Source organism: Hyperolius riggenbachi, chromosome 4 (assembly GCF_040937935.1).
Source record: "Hyperolius riggenbachi isolate aHypRig1 chromosome 4, aHypRig1.pri, whole genome shotgun sequence".
In the NCBI taxonomy this organism is placed as follows: Eukaryota; Metazoa; Chordata; class Amphibia; order Anura; family Hyperoliidae; genus Hyperolius; species Hyperolius riggenbachi.
The window spans coordinates 370,265,826-370,293,259 of NC_090649.1; the positions used below are offsets into that span (position 1 = coordinate 370,265,826).

The 27,434-nt window shown below is 41.0% G+C and overlaps 1 protein-coding gene across 12 annotated transcripts in view; it reads right to left on the reverse strand.

The window, feature by feature from the left end:
• Positions 1-27,434, reverse strand: part of SYNE1 (spectrin repeat containing nuclear envelope protein 1) — a 707,535-nt gene that overhangs the window by 421,333 nt on the left and 258,768 nt on the right. For all 12 annotated transcript variants that reach the window (XM_068232018.1, XM_068232025.1, XM_068232014.1 and 9 more), the window contains 6 exons: positions 18,985-19,149; positions 13,465-13,599; positions 12,377-12,535; positions 12,036-12,244; positions 6,448-6,556; positions 2,940-3,104 (listed from right to left, as the gene is read on the reverse strand). In XM_068232018.1, coding sequence (XP_068088119.1) covers positions 2,940-3,104; positions 6,448-6,556; positions 12,036-12,244; positions 12,377-12,535; positions 13,465-13,599; positions 18,985-19,149 — 942 coding nt within the window. The remainder of the gene's footprint in view (positions 1-2,939; positions 3,105-6,447; positions 6,557-12,035; positions 12,245-12,376; positions 12,536-13,464; positions 13,600-18,984; positions 19,150-27,434) is intronic.

The window sequence follows — 27,434 nt, forward strand, 5'->3', positions numbered from 1 at the left end:
TCGGTTAGAGCGTGAGGCGTGCTTAAAGGTCAACAATAAAAAGAAAAAGAAAGGTGATGATGGAAAGATGCGTCTCATCACTACATATGGGTCGCACTGGCCCCAGCTCAGGCGGGTGCTAGAACGGCACTGGCACGTCCTGAGGCTGGATCCAGAGCTACTGAGTATTGTTGGCCCATACCCATTGATGACACCCAGGAGAGCTCCGAATTTGAGGGATTCTTTGGTTAGGTCAGAGGTGTATTCTAGGAATAGGGACAAAGATGCCGGTAGGGGCTTCATGGGCCCTATCCCTAATGGTATGTTTTCATGTGGGTCATGTAGGTACTGTAGATTGGTAGATAAGACCAAAACATTTGAGAATGCAAAAGGAAACAAACAATTTGAAATTAGAAGTTTCATCAATTGCAACTCTGAGGGGGTCATCTACATGATCACCTGCCCCTGTGGCCTGAAATATATTGGAAAGACAAAAAGAATGTTAAAGGAGCGAATAGGGGAGCATGTGACAAACATCAATACAGCTGAGGAAAAGAGCCCCCTGGGGACACATTTTGCCCTTTTCCACAATAGTGACCCTGAGTGCCTTAGGTTCAAGGGAATCATTAAGCCTAGAAGGAGTAACAGGGGAGGAGACCATGAGAAATTACTGTACCAAATAGAGAACAGATGGATTTACAACTTAGGGACGCTAATACCCAGGGGACTCAATGCAGATCTAAATTTGGTACATTTTTTGAAAGAGTATTGAGAGATAAGCATGAAATCAAGCAGGGGGTACTTGCAATATGTCATCCCGTATCCTTTTAAGTAAACTACATTATAAGGAGGTAGTACCTGCGCATGGACACGGATAGATGTGTCCCGTTTACTTAGCAGATGCCTAAATCCTGAAAATAATAACTCTTTTTGAAAATGATTCATTGATAGCAGTGGTTGTGTGAAAATTGTTGGGTTGCATTGAATTGAGTCTGTGTGTGTGTCAAGTTTGCATAAAAACACCTCTATTTAGACAGGGAAGTGTGTCTCTGGACAAATGAGGTTTCCAGTGGCCAAGGAAACTTCCTTGAAAATGACTGTTGAAACGCAAACTGTTGGATCAAAACCCAGAATGAGGTCTGGGTGTGATTATCTCCTGGGAACTATCCTGTGAGGAAATGCTGGAACGCATAGAGCCAGTGGATGGTCCAGAGTTGAAACGCAAGACATCGGAAAACAACTCAGAATGAGGCCTGGCTTGTGTGGTATCCAGGGAAGCACCCTGTAAGAAAATGCTGAAACGCACAATGCCAGGAAGTAGGTCAGAGCGAGGCTTGGCTATGGGAATGAAAAGGAGGAGGAGTTGCCCGAGCAAGCCACCATCGCAGAATCACACTGATGAAGCCCACGTGAGTGGGCGTAACGTATGTGGGCGGGGCTTGGAGACGTTGGGTCAGAGGAGTAGCCGGACCGCCACAAGCCGAAATCTACTAACAGCGTCTTGCACTGACAGACGGAGAGCCTTGGGTGATTGCAGGTACCTGCTGGCCGCGGGACGCCGCGGCGGACTGCCTGGAATCAGGTGAAAACAAGGTACCCATTTTGTTGTCCCACAAGGGAAACCTTTGTGTGCTCAGAGAACTGTGGACCATGCTGATGCACTATGAGAGGGAGCACGCCGTCTGAACAGACAAGCTGGGTGGAATGCTTATACCATTACAATATGGACAAGGTGCAGCGACAGTGAGAGGCTATCTTATCCATCTAAGGAGCCCACTGTATTAGCTTCATTGGAAGTGAAGAGTTACGCTGAGACTGTCCTGCTGGTTAATGCAATTCCCAGTTAGGTACACACGCACATGCGACTAGGGTCGGCCGACTCAGATCTGAGTGTGGATGTGTGTTGAAAGGTGGCTTGTGAGTTTGTGTCCAGGAGTACTCCTTGTGTGCTAAACCCACGTCTTGTTTTTAAAGGGTTACCTTTTAAGAGGGATGGTTTTTCACGTGTTCTTCTACTAATAAATATTTTTGCAGACAGTTTTTTGAGTGGCGGTTGTTTAATTAAAGTCTCTACAGTTTGGCCTTCAACCTGCCTTCCCCTCCGGAGGGATTTATCTCTCCAGAGGGTGAACTCTGCACATGAAGGGACCAGTGCACCAGTGTTGTTAATTTGCTTATCATTTTAAAGTCAGAAATTCCAGAAGTGAACCGGAGGCGGGGCCGGAGCATCGGTGAGCGGCTGCGCGGGCACAGGATGTCTGCGGGGGACCGTTAGAAGCCCCGGGTAAGTTCAGCTCATTTTCCCCCGACCCCCTTACAGTATCCCTTTAAAACAAAAGGAAATTTGCAATAATTCCCACAGTGCACCACTACTGAATATGCAAATTATCCCTTTTCACCCTTGTAAGCAAGGCAGGCATCCAGAACCACTGGTGTATAGCAAGCCTATAGCTTTAAATATTACACAGCCACACCAACCCCACATGTAGACAGCCTGTTTCAGGCTTTTGATCCTCATCAGTACATGGCAGGGATTGATATGGCTGTATGGGATAGAGCTTGGACCAGTACAACAGAGTAACCAAGCAGCTCAGGGTGACCCAAACCACTAGGAATGTATAGGGGGATAAAAGAGACTGAAATGCCCTCCTACTAACAAGCAATGCTTGGTGAAATTTTCCTTCTTAAAGCAAAAGAAAATGTGCAATAATTCAGCTATAGGTGAACATTTGTGGTTACCCACAATGCTCCACTACTGAATATGCAAATTATCCCTTTTCGCCTTGTAAGCATGTACCTAATGGAAGAAGTACTGAAATGAACACTTAAGAATCACACTATTTCTTTACATGAGAAAAAATTCCCAAATAAAAACAAATGCAGCTTTAGTGAATGTCTGCCGTCGGTATAGAATACAACCAACATTATTGATAAAGCATCACACTGCATAGGCAACACACCTCACTGAGCGAGTCCAGGAATGATTTCATACTGTCAGACAGTATGGATAGTTCACCATTGTGCTTTCTCACTTCTGTCTCCAGAGCCACCTCAGTAAGTGCAGCCAGCCTGTCTTTCAGATAGCGCAGCTTATTTTCTTGTTTAACCACATCCTGCCTAATTGCCTGGAATAAGAAGACATTCTTCAGTTAGTTTGACATTAAATAAAGCATTAAGAGCAGAGCTAAGAAGCATATGGAAGGATATCGGAAAACAAGCATGTTGCAATAAATCATACATCATAAACAGTTATACATCATGTCTCTGACAGTATTTAGGATACTAATTGTACACCTCACATGGTAGAATCACTTTTTAGAGTTCATTTCAAACACAGAACATCTTTACAGCCCATTCATGTATATGCATGTTATCCATACATGCAATATTTCCAACATCTGTAGGGCAATGACTTTAGTTTTTAAAAGATGTGCTGTGTTTTTAATTTCAGATTAAAATACTGATTTTCATCAACTAAATAAGAAATGTTATAGGGAACCCCAATTCAAGGAAATCAATAATGAGAAGGTAAATTAGTGTGTGATGCTCGGACATCAGGTTACACACTGGGGATGAGTCACAAAGCTTTTTCGCCTGTTTCACCTTATCTAAGTAACATTTTTATGTTCCCAAAGTAATTAATAATATAATTAAGGTAAGAAAAGTAATATTGAAATAAAGTTATTCAGGAACAGCTTACTTGAGTGATTATTTTGCTTGTAAATGTTCTGAAACCCATATCCTGTGTATAGTTAGCACAGTAACAGCTGCTAATCAGTGACTGTATGCGGCACTGCAGCTACGGCCTAAGGCCCACATGGAATTACCAACTGTATTGCACTTTGGGGACCACCAGAAATTGGGACGCATTTGGCCCCAGGGCTGGACTTTGGACATGCCTGGATCAATGGGTTTGGGAATTCAAACCAGTTTTAAAAAAACTAATATTCTCTGTTGGACATATGAACAACCTTACAATTTTGGCTCTTGTACTTCCATTCCCATGCAGATCTGTAGGTCTCTAAATATAGACCTTCCATGTCCATAGGGATTGATGCCCAGCCAATAATGAGGCCTGGAGGAGACTAGAGAGTGGGCAGAGAAAGCAGAGCAGAGAGGACCAAGCAAGACTCAAGGATCGGGACAAGGAGATGGAGACAATAAAAAAGATTTATTGCAGATAATGCAGTATTTTTTGAAAACATTACCCCACCCATGCTGCCAGTAAACTGTAACATTATATGCACTGTAAAAATACATCTCCAGTACCAATTAAGAGGTATTTATGAAGCAGTGTTTAAGGAAATATGAAACACATTGACTAGAGGCAATGTACTAATGTATGTTCATTTGTTAATCAACACACTCTTTGAAAAAGTCCTTAGGCATCATGGCCTCGATTCATCAAGACTTAGCAAATCAATTACAGACAGCTCAGTAAAATACCGAACTCGATAAGTTGATTTCAGGATTCATCAAAGTTATCTACAGCTGTCAGCGAGCATTCGGTAATCATTCGGTAATGATGCGATAAAACGGAAGAAAGTGCAATTCATGAAAATGAAAGTGGGCGTGGTTTAGCGTTACATTTAGGATTAGTTATCTTCTTCACTGCTCTGTCGTTATTCCTGTCAGATCATTGCTGACAGAGAAGATGGAGCCATTTGAATTGGTTATGTATCAGCTGAGAGTGATTCAAAGGCACAGAAGGGCAAGAATAAGGTCTAGAACCATATCAATTTGCAAGAGAATAAATGTATTTGCTATAACAGGACATTGGCATTTCTCTTGAATCATCTTGTAAGAGAACACAGGCAGTGCCAGGGTTAACTAATTTGCTAGCTGCACTACATTTTTTTTAAAAAAAGGCTGCTATCAAGCCGCAGCTGGCGAAATTGTGGGATTGTCCCAAACCACTTCCAGAATCCTGGTCCAGGTGTTAAGCCCTATTCAGAATGTTGCTACGTAGTGTTCAAAGGACTGCCTTTTACCCACAATTCCATAGGAATCTTATGGCCTTATGTTAAATTACCGCTGTAAAATGGAAATATCAACACGTTACTGAATGGTTACCAAATTGTTATCGATATTTTATCGAATTCACTCTGAATGCGGAAAAACCTTGATGAATTCAACTAGAAATCGGTAAACTTCGAATTCGGTAATTTAACAAACTGGAAAAAGTTATCTCAAAGACAATGATGAATCGAGGCCTATGTCCGGGGTATTTTTACATACCATAGAATTCAGCCACAAAATGTACAAGAGGGCCAGGGATTTCACCAAAAATCATCTGTGTTGCCATACAATCAATAGGACCAAATAACTTTGTAGTAGCATGAGGACCAACTGCTTGCAACTGACTTCTGGATAATATGGTTCAAACACCAACAAGTAAAACATTCAAAATTTCCATTGGACTGTTGATGTACTACGGACTGATTTACAATCATATTTGAACTATGTCTCAATGGCACAAATCCCCAATGCTATATCCGCCTATCCTATTCCTTACCTTTCTTAAAAAGCTTGGAAATGCAAGCCTTTATCAAGAATCACATTGCTAAGCTATTTTGCTACTTGCTATTTGTTTTCTCACGTGATTTCATATATGATTACATAAAGCTCAGCATGACAGCCAGGCAACCATCATTGCCTCTAAAAAATGAAGATGGCAGCCTTCATATTCCTCTCACTTTAGGTTCCCTTTAAGGGCCGGTAACCAGAGCAGTTAACTGCTGTTCATTCAAGTGAATGGACAGCCGCCGCTACAACTGAATCCCATTGTTTATACAAACAGCATGCTCAATCACACCATTTCCCACTGTCTCATTTTTTTCCCTGGACGCAATTATGTAACCGCAGGTAACTGCAGCACTTTGGTCTGCTCCTGCGTTTGCCTCTCAGGGGGAACCAATGTCAAACGCTGCTCTGCTATTTTGCAGAGAAGTATTTAGCATCAGCTAAAACAGGACATGCCAGAGAGTGTGAACTGACCATAATAAAGACTGGTGGCTGAGTAAACAACATCCCTTTGAACTTTACAATAAGGTAGAATACAAACGCGCTTATCATTAGTTTGCCAAAAGAATGTAAAGTTCAATAGGTGGTGGAAAATGAACTTGCTTTATAAATGTAGTGAACAGCCAAACTGAACAAAAATGATTCCTGTCACCTATTCCTGAAAAGACAATAGCAGGCCATTATCAATAGACTCTACATTTTCACTTCATTTATTTTCATAACACAGTGAATACATGCGCCACAGGAAATCTATGGGCCACAGGAAACCAAATCAAAGATTTGGCAGGTCGATAATCTATAAGTCAAGTACAAAGATTGGTATTGCTATACAAAAAGACTGAGCTGCCAAATTGTCCCTTGTTGTACATTTTATCTGTTTTCTTTTTTTGCAACTGACTATAGTTGACAGAAAAATAAATACGTGTTCGGAAGAAACTGTTTTACCTGCACAGAAGATTTCAACTCATCATATTTTGCAACATTAGTGGCCCCTCCTTTAATTTGCTTCACCTCTTTTTCCTTTGAAACCAGCCAGTCTGATAATTCAGCAAATCTGAAAAGTTTGAGAGAGGTCAGTAATGCTAGGAGAAATACAAGCACCAGCACAAACACACGTTTTCATTTTTACATAGGACACAGAATACATAGTTTTGAGTGCAGGAAAGCTAAAGAACTGTATGCGGGGAGTTTTTATCATCTACATCAGCCATCCTCAACCGGGGTTCAACCGGGGTTCTGTGAGAACTTTGCCACTTCTATGGGACTAAATAGTCCTGCCTCCCTGTTTTAGTGGGTCAAAATAGTCTCACTATGGTTGATGTGACCGGCGGATTAATCCAATCTGCAGAGCTTCACCCATCCCTCTTATTGGGCTGTTTACTCAACAATTTATCATATGGACATGTACCGGTAACGGTGATGTCCCAAACCACACATCAACAATGTATGTATTTGTCCTGATTTTGCTGGATGTCCTGATCGTACAGAGTTTTGAACTTCTCGTGTATCTGTGCTCCTACAATTTATTTTGTACTATGTACTGCTCTGCAGAATATGTTAGTGCTATAAAATGGCCTGATGTTCAAAAGGTCTATATCAAAAATCTACAAAGGATGTGTCATCAATTACTCAGGTCATTTTGCAACTGAATGCCAGTAAATCATACGTTTTGACTTCAGTCTGAAGCTGGAAACCAGAGTAACTACAACCGCATGAAGCAGAAATTAAACTTTATTGCTTGCTCTCAACCCTCAAGCTTCCCTGGGTTTATTCCAATGATACTTTCATTCCAAAGGGTAAAGGTATGCTCATGTCCATGGAGACTGTTAACTTGAGTATGCAGCACTTGGAAGTAATCAGTCCATATTAGTAACACTAGACAGCCGTGCAAGACAGCTAATTCCCTGGCACATTGACAACTGTAATCCGACACCTAGCTCTACCGCTGTGCAAAAAAGGGGCTCAAACTGAGTTCAGGTAGATCATATTACTTACACAATGTGTAGGGGCATTATAATTTTTGTTCATTAGCGTGCCCAACATGAAAACCCTTCAGGTTCAAAAGTATTTTGCAAGAGCTGTGTTATAGAAATGTACTTTTTGCACACCAGGGGCCATATGCAATTAAATTTTTCACCTACGTTTTTTCATAGCAGAACATTTTTCATCTTCAATTTAAAATAACTTTTTAGCACTTTGCAATGGAAAAAGTACAAAAAACTAGGTGAAAAAGTACTATTTTGAGTATTGCTGGTGGTTTAAAGGGAATTTTATTTGCAAGTCGTGAAAATATCACCTAGGAGAAAACTCAGGTGAAAAGATGAATTGCATATGGCCTCAAGACATTAGGGCACATGAAATCCCATTTTGTGTAACATTCATGTTCAAAAGTATTTTCAATAATTTATTTTTTAATAATAATTAGGTGTCTCAGGCAGGGGAAGGAGGTGCACACGGATCAGCCACATATGTGTGGTATAAGTTGTACTGTGTTGGCTTGCACAGCAGAGTGGTTTGTCTGGGTAAATCTGCTGCAGTTATGTTGTTGAACTGTATTGCACTTTATACAAAAATGGAAAATATAGTAAAATCTTCCTTTAAAAAAAATAGCTTTAAACTTTACAAAACTCCACACAGGTGGCCAGTAAGAGAGTGGGTGCCCGTCGCACAGCTTGTCACGTTCTTGAAAAACCTGGCTCTGCAGATTGTTCTAACTGATTGTGTTACAGATGGCTGCAACTCAGCACATTTAACATAGTTTTTTTTTTTATAATAAGTGTTTTATAACACTTAACCATTTACATCAATTCCAATGTTTCCTCCGACTGTAAAAGGACCCATTGCTCTCAAAGGAACTCCAACATTTAAATGAAGAAACCCGCTGTTCAAGTGCCACTTACATGAATCCCAATCACATGATCAACATAACTGGCATTATAAAGTAGCAAATGTCAGTACTTTGATCAAGTTTTTGGATGGTTTTAAACTCTGCTGCAAAAAAAAAAAAGAAAAATTGTGTCCATATTGCCCACCTTATAAAAAACAAAACACACATTCTATAATTTAATATAGGATTTTAAAAATCAGTATGTTTCCCAAGACAATAAGAAGCGACTACATTTAATGTGGCCTTATGTTAAATTACGTGTTAAAGAAGTGTTGTCTATAAGTAGAATATCAGTAATTTTCTATTACTAATATTCTACTATTAACTTGCCTGACCCCTAACACCCCCTTCTAGAGCATACCTCTTCCTAAGCGCCTAACCCTAACTGCCCTCCACAAGTAACCCCCGACCTAAATGACTAACCCTAAACATCCTTCCCAAGCAACTCCTACCTAAACACCTAGCCCCTCTCCCCAAACGATCCCCTTCCTAAACGGTTAACCCTAATCCCCCCTTCCCAAGAACATTAATCTAACAATCCCTCCCAAAGCAATCCCCTATTTGTCTGGAACCAACAGTTTGGACCATGATATAAGCCACACATTGCTGAAAGCCAGATGCAGCCAGCCTATGAACTCCTCTCTCAAACTGAAAAGAGTGGGAGAGACAGGTGAACACATAAGGATGGAAATGAGAGGAAACCTTAAAGAGGAACTCCAGTGAAAATAATGTAGTAAAAAAAAGTGCTTCATTTTTTACCATAATTATGTATAAATGATTTAGTCAGTGTTTGCTCATTGTAAAATCTTTCCTCTCCCCGATTTACATTCTGACATTTATTACATGGTGACATTTTTTACTGTGGGCAGGTTATGTAGCTGGTCCTAGCTGTTTTGGCTGTTAGAGACAGCTGTAAACAGCTAATTCCTGTCTGTGAGCCTTGTTACATTGTAGCAGTTTGCCCAGAGTACCGCGGTACTCAGAGCTTCTTGTGGGAGGGGTTTCAGCACAAAATCAGTCATACAGCGCCCCCTGATGGTCTGTTTGTGAAAAGCATTATATTTCTCATGTAAAAGGGGGTATCAGCTACTGATTGGGATAAAGTTCAATTCTAGGTTGGAGTTTCTCTTTAAGGTTTGGCAAAGAACATTACTGAAACAGAGAGAAATGCAGGAAATCCAAGGAAAAAGTCAGTAAGAAATGAGAAGGCAGAGTGGAACATATCAGGAAAACAGGAAACAGAATAACCAATAACCAGCTACTAACCAGATGCAAGGTGTTTTCTCTAAATCTTACAACAGGGTCTCATTTTAATTCTCTGGCTGGCTGGCAAGAGCAGGATCACTAGTGCACAATTATTGCACTCATCTGCCACTAACAAAACCTGCTCCACCATCTGTTCTGCCCCACTTACTAGCATATACAGTGGCTTGCAAAAGTATTCGGCCCCCTTGAAGTTTTCCACATTTTGTCACATTACTGCCACAAACATGAATCAATTTTATTGGAATTCCACATGAAAGACCAACACACAGTGGTGTACACGTGAGAAGTGGAACGAAAATCATACATGATTCCAAACATTTTTTACAAATCAATAACTGCAAAGTGGGGTGTGCATAATTATCCAGCCCCCTTTGGTCTGAGTGCAGTCAGTTGCCCATAGACATTGCCTGATGAGTGCTAATCACTAAATAGAGTGCACCTGTGTGTAATCTAATGTCAGTACAAATACAACTGCTCTGTGACGGCCTCAGAGGTTGTCTAAGAGAATATTGGCAGCAACAACACCATGAAGTGCAAAGAACACACCAGACAGGTCAGGGATAAAGTTATTGAGAAATGTAAAGCAGGCTTAGGCTACAAAAAGATTTCCAAAGCCTTGAACATCCCACGGAGCACTGTTCAAGCGATCATTCAGAAATGGAAGGAGTATGGCACAACTGTAAACCTACCAAGACGAGGCCGTCCACCTAAACTAACAGGCCAAACAAGGAGAGCACTGATTAGAAATGCAGTCAAGAGGCCCATGGTGACTCTGGACGAGCTGCAGAGATCTACAGCTCAGGTGGGGGAATCTATCCATAGTACAACTATTAGTCATGCACTGCACAAAGTTTGCCTTTATGGAAGAGTGGCAAGAAGACAGCCATTGTTAACAGAAAAGCATAAGAAGTCCCGATTGCAGTTTGCCACAAGCCATGTGAGGGACACAGCAAACATGTGGAAGAAGGTGCTCTGGTCAGATGAGACCAAAATGGAACTTTTTGGCCAAAATGCAAAACGCTATGTGTGGCGGAAAACTAACACTTCACATCACTCTGAACACACCATTCCCACTGTCAAATATAGTGGTGGCAGCATCATGCTCGGGGGGTGCATCTCTTCAGCAGTGACAGGGAAGCTGGTCAGAGTTGATGGGAAGATGGATGGAGCCAAATACAGGGAAAACTTGGAAGAAAACCTCTAGGAGTCTGCAAAAGACTTGAGACTGGGGCGGAGGTTCAACTTCCAGCAGGACAACGACCCTAAACATAAAGCCAGGGCAACAATGGAATGGTCTAAAACAAAAGATATCCATGTGTTAGAATGGCCCAGTGAAAGTCCAGATCTAAATCCAATCGAGAAACTGGGTTAAGATCTGAAAACTGCTGTTCACAAACGCTGTCTATCTAATCTGACTGAGCTGGAGCTGTTTTGCAAAGAAGAATGGGCAAGGATTTCAGTCTCTAGATGTACAAAGCTGGTAGAGACATACCCTAAAAGACTAGCAGCTGTAATTGCAGCAAAAGGTGGTTTTACAAAGTATTGACTCAGGGGCTGAATAATTATGCACACCCCATTTTGCAGTTATTTATTTTTAAAAAATGTTTGGAATCATGTATGATTTTCGCTCCACTTCTCACGTGTACACCACTTTGTATTGGTCTTTCACGTGGAATTCCAATAAAATTGATTCACGTTTGTGGCAGTAATGTGACAAAATGTGGAAAACTTCAAGGGGGCCGAATACTTTTGCAAGCCACTGTAAGCCAAGGGGGTAACTTTTTGCCACATTTTTTGTGCTGAAAAATTAGGCTTATATGCGAGTATATACATGCCTTGTCTGATCAGCTGCATATGCTACATTGATTCAAAGATGACATACAAGTACACTCCAGTAGTTGTTCTCATTAGAGTAGAAAGTGTAGATCAGCCTTTCTCGCCCTTTTAACCCTGAAGGAACCCTGAAAACAACATTTGAATCTCAAGGAACCCCTTGCCAACTATTTTTGATCTTGAGGAACCCCTGCATTTATTTTGCAGGAGGCATGGTCTTTAGAAGTTGGTGAGGCCGTTTATTTCACTATCCCCTTTTACACTGACACTCATTATACCGTCTCCTTATCCTAGTCTTTTTATTAATTTGCTCATTAGTGCCCCAATGTAGTGCTTCCTGTTACAGTACCCCCTAATTTAATGTGCTCTATTATACTTCCCCCACGATGGTGGAAAATGCCAAGGAACCCCTGCAGAGTACTCAAGAAACCCTGGGGTTCCAGGGAACCCTGTTCGAGAAAGCCTGGTGTAGATGGATGACACCAATATACTGACTAACTCAAAAGACTAAAGTAAGAGTAAGCACTTGATCGTCATTGTCTAGTACCTCATTCTGAACTCTTTCCACTTGTCTGGGTGTTCCATCAGTTTCTGATATGTATTATCAATGTGAGCCTTCAAGTCTTTTAGCATCACTTTGCTGCTTTCACAAACTCCTTTTACAGGGTCCTTCTCCTGCAGTTTCAAGCACAATTCTTCAATTAGTCGTAGCCTTTTCTCGCACAGTTGGTAGCATCCTTTCTCACCAAAGAAAGCCTGTAATACAGAAGCAAGGAGATCCAATCGAGTGAAAAGGTGAACACATATACAGTGCACAACACAGTTACTATATTCCTTTCTTCAGATTAAATGAATACATTTCTACATTCAGCTTCAGTGGATACATACCCTGTGTTCTTTAACTATCTTTTCGCTGCCCTCTACTGGTAGCATTTTATTTTCCCGAGCAAGTTCAGCTCTGCACTCCTCCACTGAGCTCAGAATCCTGTTCCTTTCCAGCTCAATCTTGAGATGTAGCAAGTGGTAGGGGGCTTCACTTTGGTAATCCTATTAAAAAAATACACAAAAACAAAATTAATAATAACACAGCACATACAGCTTATACAGTAGCTTAAACCTTTTCATATCCTTGGAACAGCATCAGCAAGGTCTTCTCCAGGAATCTAAAGTTGGCCATACATCTAGTGATTTTGGGGCCGATCGGCCAAGAGACAGATCTCTCTCTGATCGGGGAGAGATCTGTTGGCCGCCATAAACTGAAGGCCAGTTCCCAATCCATTTCAGCATTAAATATTTTGGGAATCAACTTTGTAATGCCGCCTCCGGCTACTTTTTCCCTAATGTTTTATGTCCCCCGAGGTACCTATGCAGCTATATTTTACCTATCTGTCCGTGTCCTTGTTGTATTTCTGCATTTCTGCTCCCACGTGGTTGCTGGTGTTATAGCATGTGTAACATCATCAACCACCTGGGGATGCAAATGTGGAAATACAATAAGGTCATGGACGGAATGCGGAGAGGTACTGCACAGGCCCCGTGTGCCATAAAACATTAGGGAAGACAGTGGCAGGGAGTTTCCGTCACAATCATAATTCTTGATTAATGCAAGCCATTACTGCCACAACCCGACTGAGCATGTCGGCCTGAGATTTTCCAGCATGTCAGATCGATACATGCAACCAATTTCATCCTTAAATTGGTCAAATTGTCAATTGGGCATGTTTTTTGGGGGGTACAGGTTTTCATCAGATTTGATAATAACTAAGATTGTAGCTCTCAAACACTAAAATAATGTGTCACTCAGCTCAAACAATAAAACATAAAACATACAATTTTTATTTTTTTACTGAAAATAAACTCTAGGATTCTTAAAAAAAACATTGTAAGGAGTATAATAATAGATACAATTGCTATTTCATCAATTTATTTTCGGTTCAGGTTTGCTTTAAATGCAAAATGGAACTTCAAATACAAACCTTCCATTGTTTGTGTAATTTGTGGACAGTTTCTTGAAGTGGCTGCTGGTCTTGTTCTGGTAGAATATCAGTCAGCTCATCACAGGCTTTCAGGAAAGCATTAAGAACCTTCTGATCTAACTGCCCAAAAAAATCCTGTGTGGGGAGCAATATGTAAAAAGTCAGCAATATGGCATGTTTTCTGTTAATCAATTTTTAAATGTAATGTACGTTTAATTATTCCTAGTTTAGAGCCCCAAAAATGGGATACTATCTATCCGATCAGGCTTGCCGATTGAAAATGGCCCCATGAGTGGAGTGAATATTATGCTTTATTTTTACCTTATCAACATGTTCAATTGGTAAAGACATATTTCTGCTATCTTATTAATTTTTGAAGTTTGTGTTTGCTGCTACAAAAAGTTTAAGGAAGGCCTCACTCTCCGGTCACTAACCAGGAACCAGCAAAATTATGGTGCTCGATAAATAGTGGGCGCCATATTGTAGCTTCCTTGCCACTAGTTGCGGCTTGTACTATTGCCACTTATGGCAGCGCCATTTTATAGCCGCTCGTCCTGCACCATATTTATCTGCTTCCATATAGGTCTCCCATATATTATGCCCTGTCAATACAAAAGAGCATCATTATTACTAAAAGACAAGTTTAATGCACAGCGTGGATGCAGTTGCACCCGCAGCAGCTCAGTCCATGCCGTGCAGAGCAGCCGTCCACCTGGCAAGGGTTGAGGAGAGGGAAGGGGGCGATTATTAAAAAGAATTGGGAGATAACCCTAATCCACTGATTTATAGTTCCTACTTGTGCATGGTCTGAAACCCACAGTCTGGGAGAGTGCAAGATTCCATATATCCGCATTTAGTGAAATGATAAGGAGTTAAAATGACATTTTTATCAGTCTCTTTAACATGTAATTTGGTCAATCTGGGAATTAGATGTTCTGATGGAGTTTCTTTTGCTTTGAGATCAGCTTTAAATAATATATATTCTAATTTCTGCAATGTGATACATACTGATAGCTGCTAGTGTCATTATGACTAATTATAAGTGATTCCCTAGACCTTGCACACCAGTTGGTTCACATACATTCACAGTTACAGTTAGTGGAGTTACACATTTATTAAATTAAGTCAACCGGTTTCTCACTCTGTTAATACAAAATTATGCTGCTAATTATGCTGGCAAAGCATTACACATTCTCTGCTGTTGGTATCAGGCTGAAGAGATGCTCCGCTATGGCAGATATCTTCAGCAACCTTTTATTTGTTCATTTGTGTGTGCAAGAGCAGACACAGATGAGACCTGAATTAAAGCACTTAGAGACATATCTTGGCTGGATTGGACAATGACCTCCCATCAACATGTAGCTTCAGATCATGCCAGCCGGTAGAGAGCTGGAGAAAAAAAAAATGACTAAAAGCGTTTGGGCAGTGGATAATTCTCAAATTTCCGAAATTTTTACCAATATTCTACTATCAGCTAACCCTCCTTCTACCGAAGCCTAATACTAGCATATCTCAAAAACCTCAACGGTATCAGCACTGCCTTTCTAAATCCTTTATGTAATAGATTGCGGAAAAGCCACCGCGCGGACTGGCAGCGAGGCGGCTGGTTCCGCATTCAGCTCAGCGGATGACACGCGGCGGCATGCGTCTGATGTGGCTGGGCCTTCTAGTGCACACAGATTGAGGAATAAGCGCGCGCGGAGAGGCGGAACCTTTATGACAAACGGAGAGGGATCAGCTGACCTGGTTGGTCAGCTGATCTCAGAGCGGGCGGCTATTGGTTGATCAGTGCTGGGTGGCGCCAGGGAGCGTCGCTCTATATATAGTTATTGCTGGTCAGTCTCAAGTTGTCTGCCGTTGCGAACACTTACGTGAAAGCACTCAGACCATAGTCAGATCCCACAGTGTGTTAGAACCAGGAGGACCTGGGAATTCACACTGAGCCAGATTACTTCTGTGTTACTATTGTGTTATACTTCAGACTAGTTCCAGGGTGTTGAGACCATGGACCTCACACCCAAGACTAGGGACACTGTGTTACTATTGTGTTATACTTCAGACTAGTTCCAGGGTGTTGAGACCACGGACCTCACACCCAAAACTAGGGACACTGTGTTACTATTGTGTTATACTTCAGACTAGTTCAAGGGTGTTAAGACCACGGACCTCACACCCAAGACTAGGGACACTGTTACCATTGTGTTATACCTCAGACTAGTTCCAGGGTGTTGAGACCACGGACCTCACACCCAAGACTAGGGATACTGTGTTACCATTGTGTTATCCTTCAGGCTAGTTCCAGGGTGTTGAGACCACGGACCTCACACCCAAGACTAGGCATTGTTTGATATCTGTTATGACCTATTGCTTTCCTGACTATCCTTCTGCTTTCTGACTCGGTACCTACGCATATCTGATTACCTGTTGTCAACCCTGCCTGTCCCTGGTTACCGAATCAGCCTCCTGTCTCTGTACCTTATCTGCCCGTGTGTTGTCGACCTAGCCTGCTCAACCTTGTGAGCTATCCTTCTCCATTGAGAGATTAGTCTCCAGTCCTGCTGGTGACGCCCACCTTCTAGGTGTCACTTAGCCACAGGGCCTTCCTGCTATTCAGCCTGGGGCTCCACCCCTTTGGAAGTCTCATGCTGTTGGAAGGTCTTCATACTTCCCAGAGGGAGGTATTTCTCATACTGCCAAGGACCACCTGCTCCTCGGGTGGTCCCACTCAAAGTCATTACTGTTGCACCAAACACTCACACTATATAGGTGTCCAGAGGTTAGTTATACTTGTATTATTGGTGATTCTGCAGATCATCAATAATCGGGTATATATCTGTATTCTTGGTGATACTGCAGATCACCAATAATCAGATTCTCTCTGTGTGCTGACACCGATCGTTACACTTTATCCACTGATATCTGCACAGCTTACAACCACTATTTATCAGGCTCTAGTGCCATAATTACACAGTGGGTGTTGCTACAGCCGCAATTGACATTGCTTTGCATGCGGTGCCCACTTTACGAAACGGCCTCCAGCACCCAAATTACCTGCTTCAGGACCAGGAGCTCAGGAGATGCCCTAGTTTGTAAATGGGGTGGTTAAGATCTGATGTTTGTATGCTGACTCTAAATTTAGACCGAATTACATTTAAAATCCCGCTGCGCTGCTATAGACATTACAACATCTATGACGACGCTCAGGTCAGACACAGTGAGCACATGGTAAAATGACCTGCTTCGTCTGAACCCTCTAATGTAGGTTGTTGTATTTATTAAAAAAAAATTAAAAAAAATTACATAATAAGGATAGGCCTCAGAAAAGGATAAACATAAAACGTGAAGGTTAAAGGGTGGAAGGCTATGAGGTTTTCCATATGAAGGGAGGGTTAACACTGACATTAGAAACAAGCTTTTTGGTAATGGGATTGGCAAGGATATGGCAAATGACTTTGTAGAATTGATCAAAACACTGAAGAATAAAGTGTAAAATACTAAATTACAAGACATCTGACGAAGCAGATCGAATCTGCGATACGCATGGGACCTTGAGCAGCAACCATTCCTTGGACCCTGGGGTAAGCGGACTCTATGCTATACTAATCTTTTTCAGCTGCTGTCACTGTATTTGCTTACTTATTACCCCTGGAGTTTTTATGGTGACCTATATTAACAGAAATTTCTAATGAATTATGTGACAACCTTGTGCCTGCGTACCTGCGTGTTCATCCAGTGGTTTGGTTGATAGGTTTATTTTGCATTTGTACTTTTTATAAGCTGATGACCCCATTTCCCGTTTCTGTAGTTTTGGTTGAGTTTTTAATTTTGAGGGATACGTCCCTAATAATACGATCATTCTGTATCCTATTTGGATTGAGGAATTAATTTGATGCTATATGGCTGCCTGTGTTACAAAATGTTCAGTGATATGTTTTATCCATGGCAGTTAATTTGAGGTATTTGCTTTTGCTTCACCCTTACCTAACTCCACAAGACCCCATGTAATCAAAACTTCAGAATAGAGTTGATCTTTGAAGTGTTTGATTTAACCCTACTTTTAGTAGAATATATAAGGAGGTAAAGACAGGTAATACTATGGTAATCACCACACCTCCAAGAAGTATACAGATAAACTAGTACTCTAAAGAGTTATTTAATATATACAGGTGCAATAATTATTAGTTCTAATAACAATCTTAGCAATCTAGCTACATCTTTTAATAAATAAATCATTAGTAAAAAATTCCTTTTTCCACAAAACGTAATCAGTGCAATGGCACTAGACCATTTTGGGGTCTTATGGGCCTTTGTCCTGGCTGCCTACTTGGCTTTGGCTCCAGTTGTACTTTTACTGCCATGTATTCCATTAATTCTGTTTCTATGTGCTTTAAGAATGGTCATACGACCTGAAATGGTGTGGTGCTATCATACTTATTATGATGTGGCTTGATGTTGATGTGGCTTTACTTTCAAATGTAGTAATAGTCCTTTAAATCATCTATTGTTTGAAGACTAAAGATTGCACCTGTATATTAATTAACTTGTGGGTGTAGTAGGTCCCCTTTATGGTTTTACTCCAAATTTTAATTTTAGTTATGGATAGAAGGTAAAGATGCAGAATACATGAGTGAAATTAGCTCCACTGTCTCAGTTATTACATTTTGTCTGTAATTGTCCACAATTGTCCTCTGATTCAGGAGTTTCCTGGTCTGTTTTTTTTTTCTTTTTTTTCATTTGAGCATGTTGACTTCACATTATCCATTGCATAATCAGGATAGTATGCAGCTACAGCACTTGTGTTGCTGGTCCTTGAGAAACACCTACATCTTAAAAACAAATGACTACTCCAAGGATTTCCTATTACAATTGGCCTTCAATTAAACCTAAAATTCTAGTTTAGGGTAGAGGATTTTATGCATGTATGGTATGTGGTGTGTTTAACATGTCTTTTTTTTTATCATGGGATAAATACAACTTTTAACAATTGTCTTTATGCTACTTGCCAGTCTATTGATCCCTTTATATTCCAAAAGTAAGATCCACATAACCAGAACTTTGCTTTATTTAAGCAAAGCACTGTGCCTGTAAGTTAAACTAAATGTCTTGCAAGATGTTTGTTTGCTGGCTTGTCAAACTCGTCATCATCAAGGGAGCACACTTGTCAATGGCACAAGTCATTTATATGAATGGTCTGCTCTTGAATAATACGTTGTTTGCACCTGTTTTCAATCACATTTTTGCTGTGATGTGATTTACATGCGCAAGCCCGTTCCCATTTGAAATTTGTTTTGCTGCAATTGCGAAAAATCACGGGAATCATGCGCGGGAAAATGTGATTGTGATCGCAGAATAAATACAGAGCAGTGTAAACCCCCAAAACGTCTGCGAAATCGTAGACGCAAGTTTGCACCCAGCCTTACAAATGCTGCAGGAAGTGTAAATGTAAAACTGTACACTATCCATTATATGAATATTGTGACGGGTATAGATATAATCCAGGGACATGGAGTAGCTACTTACCGTGTGTTTCTTCAGTAATTCTTCTGGGTTCCCCTTTTCTTTCAAGAATGTTTCTGCTGTCTTCAGAACTTTCTCAAGTTCCATTCTGGACTCTTCAAACTTCTTCATCAGGGAGCTGTTTGATTCAACTCTTTTTTTCCATTCTGATATTTTCTTTAACATGTTCTTTATTTAAAAACAAAAAAATTCCATGTACATATTTTAATCTGATGGTCCATGTTAAGCAGAATATACTCTACTGATTAGTGTAAATTATATTGAGCTACAGTTCTGGTCCATTTATTTGTGTTTGGCATGTATAAGAAAATCCCATGTTTCCAATATAATTAACATACTGTATACAGTACTGTGAAATTTTTACTAAAAGGAAGGTCACTAAAAAAAGGTGATTTGGGCTTTGTGGGTAGATACTGGCAAGTCCCTGCATTTGAGTTACTTTTTTGTACCAAATTTCCATGGATAGATCATTCTTTGGGTGACAAATTCCCTCTCAAGAAATATACCATGGGCCTGATTCACTAACCGGTGCTAACCTAGTTAGCATGCCTAAAGGCTTTGGGCGTGCTAACTAGGGTGCTAAGAAGTTAGCACGCACCAAGCTGAATCAGATCACGTGCAAAGTACTGCGCGCAAAGGCCGGTGCATGCAAAACCGCCGCTTTTTAGACGTGATAAGGGGCTTTTCACAAGCATGCTAACAGTTAGCACCACTTTGTGAATCAAGCCCCATGTATTGTTTAAATATATGGTTAAAAAAATTTAACCTCTTGAGGACCACAGGCTTACACCCCCTAGTGACCAGGCGATTTTGTACAATTCAGCACTCTGCAGCTTTAACAGTTTATTACTCAGCCATTCAACTTAGCAGCCAAATTAATCTTACTTCCATTTCTGCCCACAAACAGCGCTTTCTGTTGGTGGTATCTGATTGCTGCTGAAATTTTTTTTTAAATAAATTTTATTGTTTTTTTTTTTTTTTGCAATAAAAAAGGCTACTTTTTTTCTATCCCTCCCACCTTTCCTTCCTCCCCCCCGAGATCCAATCACAATTATCGTCTCTCATAGGCATCAGCCTATGAGAGGAATCAGATTGCGTGCCACTTCTTGGGACAGCTGAATGACAGAGCTGTCCCTTGTGCAGCGATGCAATCACAGCGCTGTACAACTGAAAGTAGCCATTTTGGTTTTTTTTTAACAGCCTGCCAGCTCCGAACGCGCCTGGCAGGCTGGTCACGGAGCTCCGCGCCGTGTCTCAGCAGGGAACGATCGCACATGTGCGCATGTTCCCTGCTAGTCTCCGCCCCCAAGACTTGACACCAATCGGTGTTAGGCGGCCCTGGGGGAGCCACTCTGTGACTGCCCGTTGGCGTTAAGCGGTCGCAGGACAGTTAAATACCTCATGAGCTGCATGTGACTGTTCTGCATTAATCATGCAATATTTTTCTGTCCTTACCTAATCATCATAAAGTCTGAAAAAATTTTATTTCAGAAGTTTGTTGGTATGTTGTTCATGTAATAATTGTTTGCAATTTAATATTAACAAGAGCAAAACTCAGAAAAGAGCATTTGAGAGTTTGCGAGCAAGCATGCAGGAAAGGAAACCAGACTTTTCGGATGACATGGAGTTTGCATGCTTTAAAGTTTAACAGTGGCAGCCCATGTATTTCTATCTAATCAGGTTTGCATTCAGTTCAGGAGATCGGGGATCATTTTGTTTGTTCAGTGCTTAGAGAGCTTAGGGAGTATGGTATATTTCTAGATGCATTTATCTTGCAATTAAAGCCAGGAGAGGAGACAGCAAACATGAGGTGTTTGAAATTGGCAAGGCACTGGATGAAAAAAGAACTGTACATAATTACAGCCTGCTAAAGGCAACTGCACACAGTAAGCGAAGCATGTTTTAAATGTAATCCAGCAACACCTACAGTACCTCTCTGAGTACAGAATGCAGTTCATTCAAACTCACACGGAAATTTCCATTTCCATTCATATTAAAAAGTTAAAGAAAACAAAAGTTTGCTTTCTTAAAAACAAAGTATTTGCAATAATTCAAGTTGGAGTTAGCTCCGAGATTCCTTGCAGTGCATCACTGCTGAAATATGCAAATCACCCATTGTTGTCCCTGTGACCTAAACACACCTCCGGATCCATTGGAATGCAATGATGTGTCAGCTAGTTTATATTACAGAGCTACACTAACACAACATGCATACAGACTGGATTGATTGATCCTCATCAGTGCATGGCATGGATTCAAGTGGCTCTATGGAGTAGGACTTGAAACACCCAAAGTTACAGACTATCCAGCAAGCTCATGGTGAACCAGAACTCATTGGGATGTGTACAGGGCTACAATGGACCAAAAAGCCCTCTCACAAAAGGTAAATGAGTGTTTAATTGACTTAAGATGTCCATGCACTTATCTCCCCAAAATGTCTGACCGATCGACTTTTAGACAAGTGTGCCCAAAAATCAATCAAAAATATCAACCAGAGAGGATAGAAGATCTCAGTTGATTGGGGACAGGGCAGGAGCAGCCGTAGACTGATGGCTAATAGCATTGCACTGCATCAAACAGTGCAACGCTACAGTCTGGCCAATATTCAATAAATCCCCTGCTGGAATTTATTGAAAATGAGTGGGCAGTGTGTGGTAGGAATCAACACCTTTCATAGATGATTCAATCGTTTTGCCATGTTGGGAGGAAATCTATAATTGTATGGCCAGCTTTACTCTGTCATGGGAAATGAAAATGGTCATTTTTAAACTTTCTAGCAGCATATTAATTCTGCATCTGTCAACTTATGTGCAGTGAGACATTATTTGTTATTTATTTAGTGCAACATCTTCCATAGACTATGACAGCCTTCACCGTTTAACTTTATGGCATAATACCTTTTAGTGGTATGAAGTGTAAAAAGTGGTTTGTTATTAAGTAAACAGAGGTGTATCTGTAATTGTAAAGCAGCACCCAAATGGATGGATTTTACAGCAACTCACAGGGCTGATTTTTATTGTCTAAAACAATTCTACATGATTATGATGTGTGATTACCTTACATGTCTCCCCCAATATTGGCCACCTTCTCTGCATGAACCATACTCTAGCAATATTGCTTAACTAAAACTATGTGCACACTTAAGAGATGTGTCAGCAGAAGCAATCATTCCTGATCATTTTGGGTGGCCCTTTAACAATAATTGCTGTACAGACACACTGCTTGGCTCCCAGCTGAGCAGCATGTACTGCTCTGTGCAGAGGGGATGTTAGAGGACACAGGAGTTGCACCATACTCACAGATAAAGGAAGACAAAAAGAAGACGCTGTGGACAAATCTCATCTGATGATGTGGGCTGTTGAATCAACAGCCGTATGCACGTTTATCCCTCCTAAATGCTGGAGACCAAGCATATGGTGATGTTCCAAAGTCTGTGACTACATCCCAATGGTGGAAATTGTCAGTCTCCTGATAGCAGGATGGATTCCGTAGATGAAAGGATCTCTTTAAAGGAATTGGGCACCAGACGTCAGTTCTGTGTTGGTATTACTCAGTCCCAATACCTCCACTATCTGTCCTCTCCACTGGCCATTATCCATAGCAGTCTTTTCACACAGCTACAAGCACAACTTTAGTCCAGTGTCTTGGCAACTGCCAACACTGAAATTATGTCTGATATCCAATTCTATTAAAGAGATCCTTTTATCTAGGGGAACCATCCTACACGTGCATATGTTGATCCAAAAGCCCACATCATCAGGTGAGTCTTGTCCGAGCAGCCCATGGCCTCCTTTTTATCTTCCACTGACTTCCTTCTTCTGCTTCAGAGCCTGAAGCTCCTCCACTTGTATCATTTCACCAGACCGCTCATCACTACACAGATACTTCTGCTTTTGGACTGTATTCATGCCAACAGATGTCAGGTGACAGCAATCCTTCCTAGTGTAGGGGAGGCCGGCAACAGAAAGAAGTTTTTTTTTTTTTTCTTCAAAGATGTAAGAAGCACTTCTGCACACTTTAACCTCTTCATGACCACAGGTTTATACTTCCCTAGTGACCAGGCCATTTTTTAGCTAATTTAGCAATGTGCAGCTTTAACGATTTTTGCTCGGCCATACAACTTACCACCACAATTCATTTTACCTCCTTTTCTTGCCACTAATGGAAGAATTTTTGGGTAGTCTCTGATTGCTGCTGCATTTTTTAAAAATTAATCGCAGTGCTGTACAACTGTTTATATGTCTTTTTTTGTTACATTGCAGCCTGCCAGCTCCAATCGCGGCTGGCAGACTGCTAACGGATCCCCACTCTGTTTACTTGCAGAGAATGAGCGCATGCCTGCTAATCCCTGTCCACCACTCTTCACGCCAATCAGCGTTAGGTGGTCCCGAGTGAGCCACTTTGAGATCGGCCATCAGCATTAGGCAGTCTCAGAGGAGTTACATTTCAGGCCAAAATAATCAGAAACGATAATTTCAGTCAAATCGGTCCCCTAATGACATCGCCACTGAAGGGGCATGGAGATCCCTGGGGCTGCCTTAGTTAATCAGGCCCACTGGATTATCGTGTATGAGTCAAAGGAGAAGAATGGTGCTTTTGTACATTAACTATATTTACATCAGCTGTTGTGCCAGAAAGGTTTGTGGTAGGACTTGGTGAAGCTTCAGAGGGTTTTAGTATGAGCATGAGTTATACCACCCATCATTCGTAGTGAAGGATTAAAACCATTTTAGATGGTAGTAAGACATGCAATGCACAATCTGACCACCAAATGATCTTTTTCCAGCAAGATCTGTGGATGAGTGGGCATGAGCAGCTCAGCTAAACATGCACCTTCCTTTTTATGGAGTAGATAGGGAGCATGCATTAGCCTCAACTTAGAGGAATACAAGTAGGCAGAGTACATTATCACTAAAGTGGAGTCAGAATATTGTGAGGCACTAAAAACATTTGATTTTCTTACAAATAGTTAAAGGGATACGTAAGCCTAAGAAAAAAAAAATCAGTTTTACTCATCTGGGGCTTTTACCAGCCCCCTGCAGCTGTCCTGTGCCCTCGCAGTCACTCTCAGATCTTCCTGTCCCCCGCCGCCAGCTACTTTCGTTTTCGGCCAACAGGCTATCTGCGACTGCACAGGCCTGGCCACGCATCTCCTTCTACACGTTTTTGTCCGCAAAAGCGTCCTGTGCAGGCGCAGGACGCTATCACGGATGGGAACGCGTAGATGGCTATGCCTGGCCAGGCCTGTTGGGCCTGTCGGCAAAACAAAAGTAGCTGGTGGCGGGGGAGAGGAGCATCCGAGAGTGACTGCGAGGGCACGGAACGGCTGCAGGGGGCTGGTAGAAGTCCCTGGTGAGTAAAACTGATTTTTCTCTTAGACTTAAAGCGGAATATAACCCTGCATTTCAACTTTGCTCTAAAACATTATTTACAGCATATTATATGCAACCAGCATTTTTTTTAACTAGACCAGCATTGGAAGGGTTACACACAGAGCTTTAAAGTTCCATGGAGAGAACTGCTCCCAGCAGCCAAAGTTTAGATAGATAAATTTAGATAAACAGAATGTAACAAGTGAGGAATGTTACACACTCTTTGGCTGTCCTCCAGCTCCTGCACAGTCAGAGAGAGTGAGTCATATTCCACACTTGCTACATTTTGTTTACTTAAATGTATCTATCTAAATTTCGGCTGCAGGGAGCAGTTCTCTCCACGGAACTTTAAAGCTCTGTGTGTAACCCTTCCAATGCTGGTCTAGTACAAAAAAAATTCTGGTTGCATATAATATGCTGTAAATAATGTTTTAGAGCAAAGTTGAAATGAAGGGTTACATTCCGCTTTAAGTATCCCTTTAAATCAGGTGATAGTTGCAATTTTTAGTTCTAACCTGATTATCCCTTGAGAGCTTGGTATGTTAAATTTAGCCATTTATGGGTTGATCATGGCCTGATGTGACAAGACGATTGATCCCTATTCAATTAAATGTAATCCGATAGTGATCAATTCCTAACCTACACAGCAAACTTTATTTCAATGGATTGCAGCAGGGATTGAATCACCATTGTATTGCTCGCTGCAGTGCAATGTAATTGGCCCATCGATCCTCCATCCCTCCTGCCCCACTCTCATTGCATCCAGAGTATCCAACATGTCAAATCACACTTTCGATTGGTACTCTGTACAAAACTGATCGAAAGTGAATATGCTGGTGCAAAAGATTACTGGCAGATCAAACTAATTGATCAGAAAAATGTCAAATTCATGCCCAGCTTTACCATATGCTTCTGCAATGAATCTAAGCTTGTAGTACCGCAGGAATCTATATGGTCCTAGGTCACTGTGAGGCTAATTACATGACTTTAATATGTAGGAAATGGAAAATATAAGGTGCTCTTGCTTTCGAATGGACTAAATTGGACTAAAAAGAAACCTGCTATGTTTGGTGAGTCAAAATGCTGCTGATTGATTCAGCTCTAATTGGTTGACTAAATACATTGTGTGGAGACAAAGTGACAAATTTAGCAACAAACACAGGAACACATGGGTTTTTCCTAATCATTTGCAATTATTGCTACGTTACATTCAACTTGATGGTGCAAGTAATGGAGAACAATTAGAAGATACAATTAACATATGAGACACAGTGCAGAACATAGCATAAGGATTAATTAGACAGTAAAATGATTTAAAAAAAAACAAATCCAATAAAAAACCCACTAAAACATCACATGAAAAGAAAGAAAAACACTAACATACAATAAAAATGATATCCTGTATACACAGAACCTTGAAAATATATAATTAGTGATTAATATTTCCTGGCAGTGTTGTTCAGAATTCTAACTAAGATTAGCTTCCAGCAGTGTATGCCAAGTCATAAGGATGTATTCACCTAAAGCCAGATACCCTGGGGCCGCACTCATACATCAAACTCTTCTAATTATGTGAACATTTATTACCTCTAACGACTCCAATTGTTTATTAATGTGTTCTGATCAATCACCAATATTCATTCAATTCATTCTTTATCGTTTACAGAAACTACAAAATAAAATAGTTCTAACTGGTCCACTATGGTTGGAGTGTCTTTCCAGTGAAGAATTAAGCAGTCTATTGTATATAACACTATTATATAAATGAAGTGAATGAAACAGTCACCTGGAGAGATAGTCAAACTCATATCTGAATAGACTAGCCACACAGATGACATTTCATACCTTGTGCACAAACGGCACTTCTTACTGATTTATATTGGTTTCCATTAAAAGGTTTGGATGGAAATGATTTTATAAGAATATATATATATATATATATATATATATATATATATATATATATATGTAGACCTAAGCCTGATTAAAAACAGGATCTAGGCCACTCTTACAACCCCCTCCCCTCATGCAACTGCCGCTGCCGCCCACATGTCAGTGCACACATGTTCACCCGCTCACACGCCCACTCAGCCCCCATCCTTCTCCTGTCCGTGCTGCACATGCACCAGTAGCAAAAAAGCACGGACACAGAGACAATACGGGAGCTCTGAAAGCAATAACAAGGACATTTTTTTTCTGTAAAGGATATTATGCTGTTGCTTGTATTTTAGAGCAGAGAGGAGATCCGCTTTAAGCATCACTGACCTGCTAAATCTCAACATTATGCATATAGTGTACCTAGTAATTTTGCAACCGCAAACAAATAAATTAATAAAAGTCTGCAACTTTTACACTTTTGTATCAATGATAAATTCTGTTTTTTGAGTCTTTTCTCTGCATCATGTGGAATTGCTTGGCCTTCACCTTCCAATGACCGGCAGAATATCTCCGATTGGAAGGTGTATTGCTTCTCTGATGTGTATGAAGCTTTGAGTACCCAGAGACATAAATTAGTGGAGGGTTATAAATTCAAAATATTTATGAAATGTGCTGGATAGATCAACATCAAATTATTGTGCAAATCTGCTTCATGGGTATCCCCAGTGTATTTTCAATGAAAAATCATAGAACATAAGCAGGAACGGATTTACAACTCAGGAGCCTGTAGGAAGAGGGGTTCTGGCACCCTAAGCTCCACCCCTCCACACAGGCCACACCCCCAATCCTGGCCTGCATGCAGGCCATCAAATTGCAGGGGGGTTGCGACCACAGGCTGGCAACTGAATTGTGTGCGGCTGGGAGACGTGATCGTTGCCGGGCCGTGGCGGTGACAGCGATCGCGCTCCAAGCTTTTGAATTGCAAAATAGGGAAGTTCAGAGACCCGCCTTTGCAGTATAAGGTGCTTGTAGGCAAGTGCCTACAGTGCCTTATGCTAAATCCTGTCCTGAAAATAACTTATGTAAGCCAAAGGTGGACAGTAAATCTTGAAGTTAGAGAATCTGGACAGACTGCCAAGTGTTTACTGTACAAAAGACTGCAGCCACAACTTATGTCTAGATCAGGGGTCCCCAAACATTTTG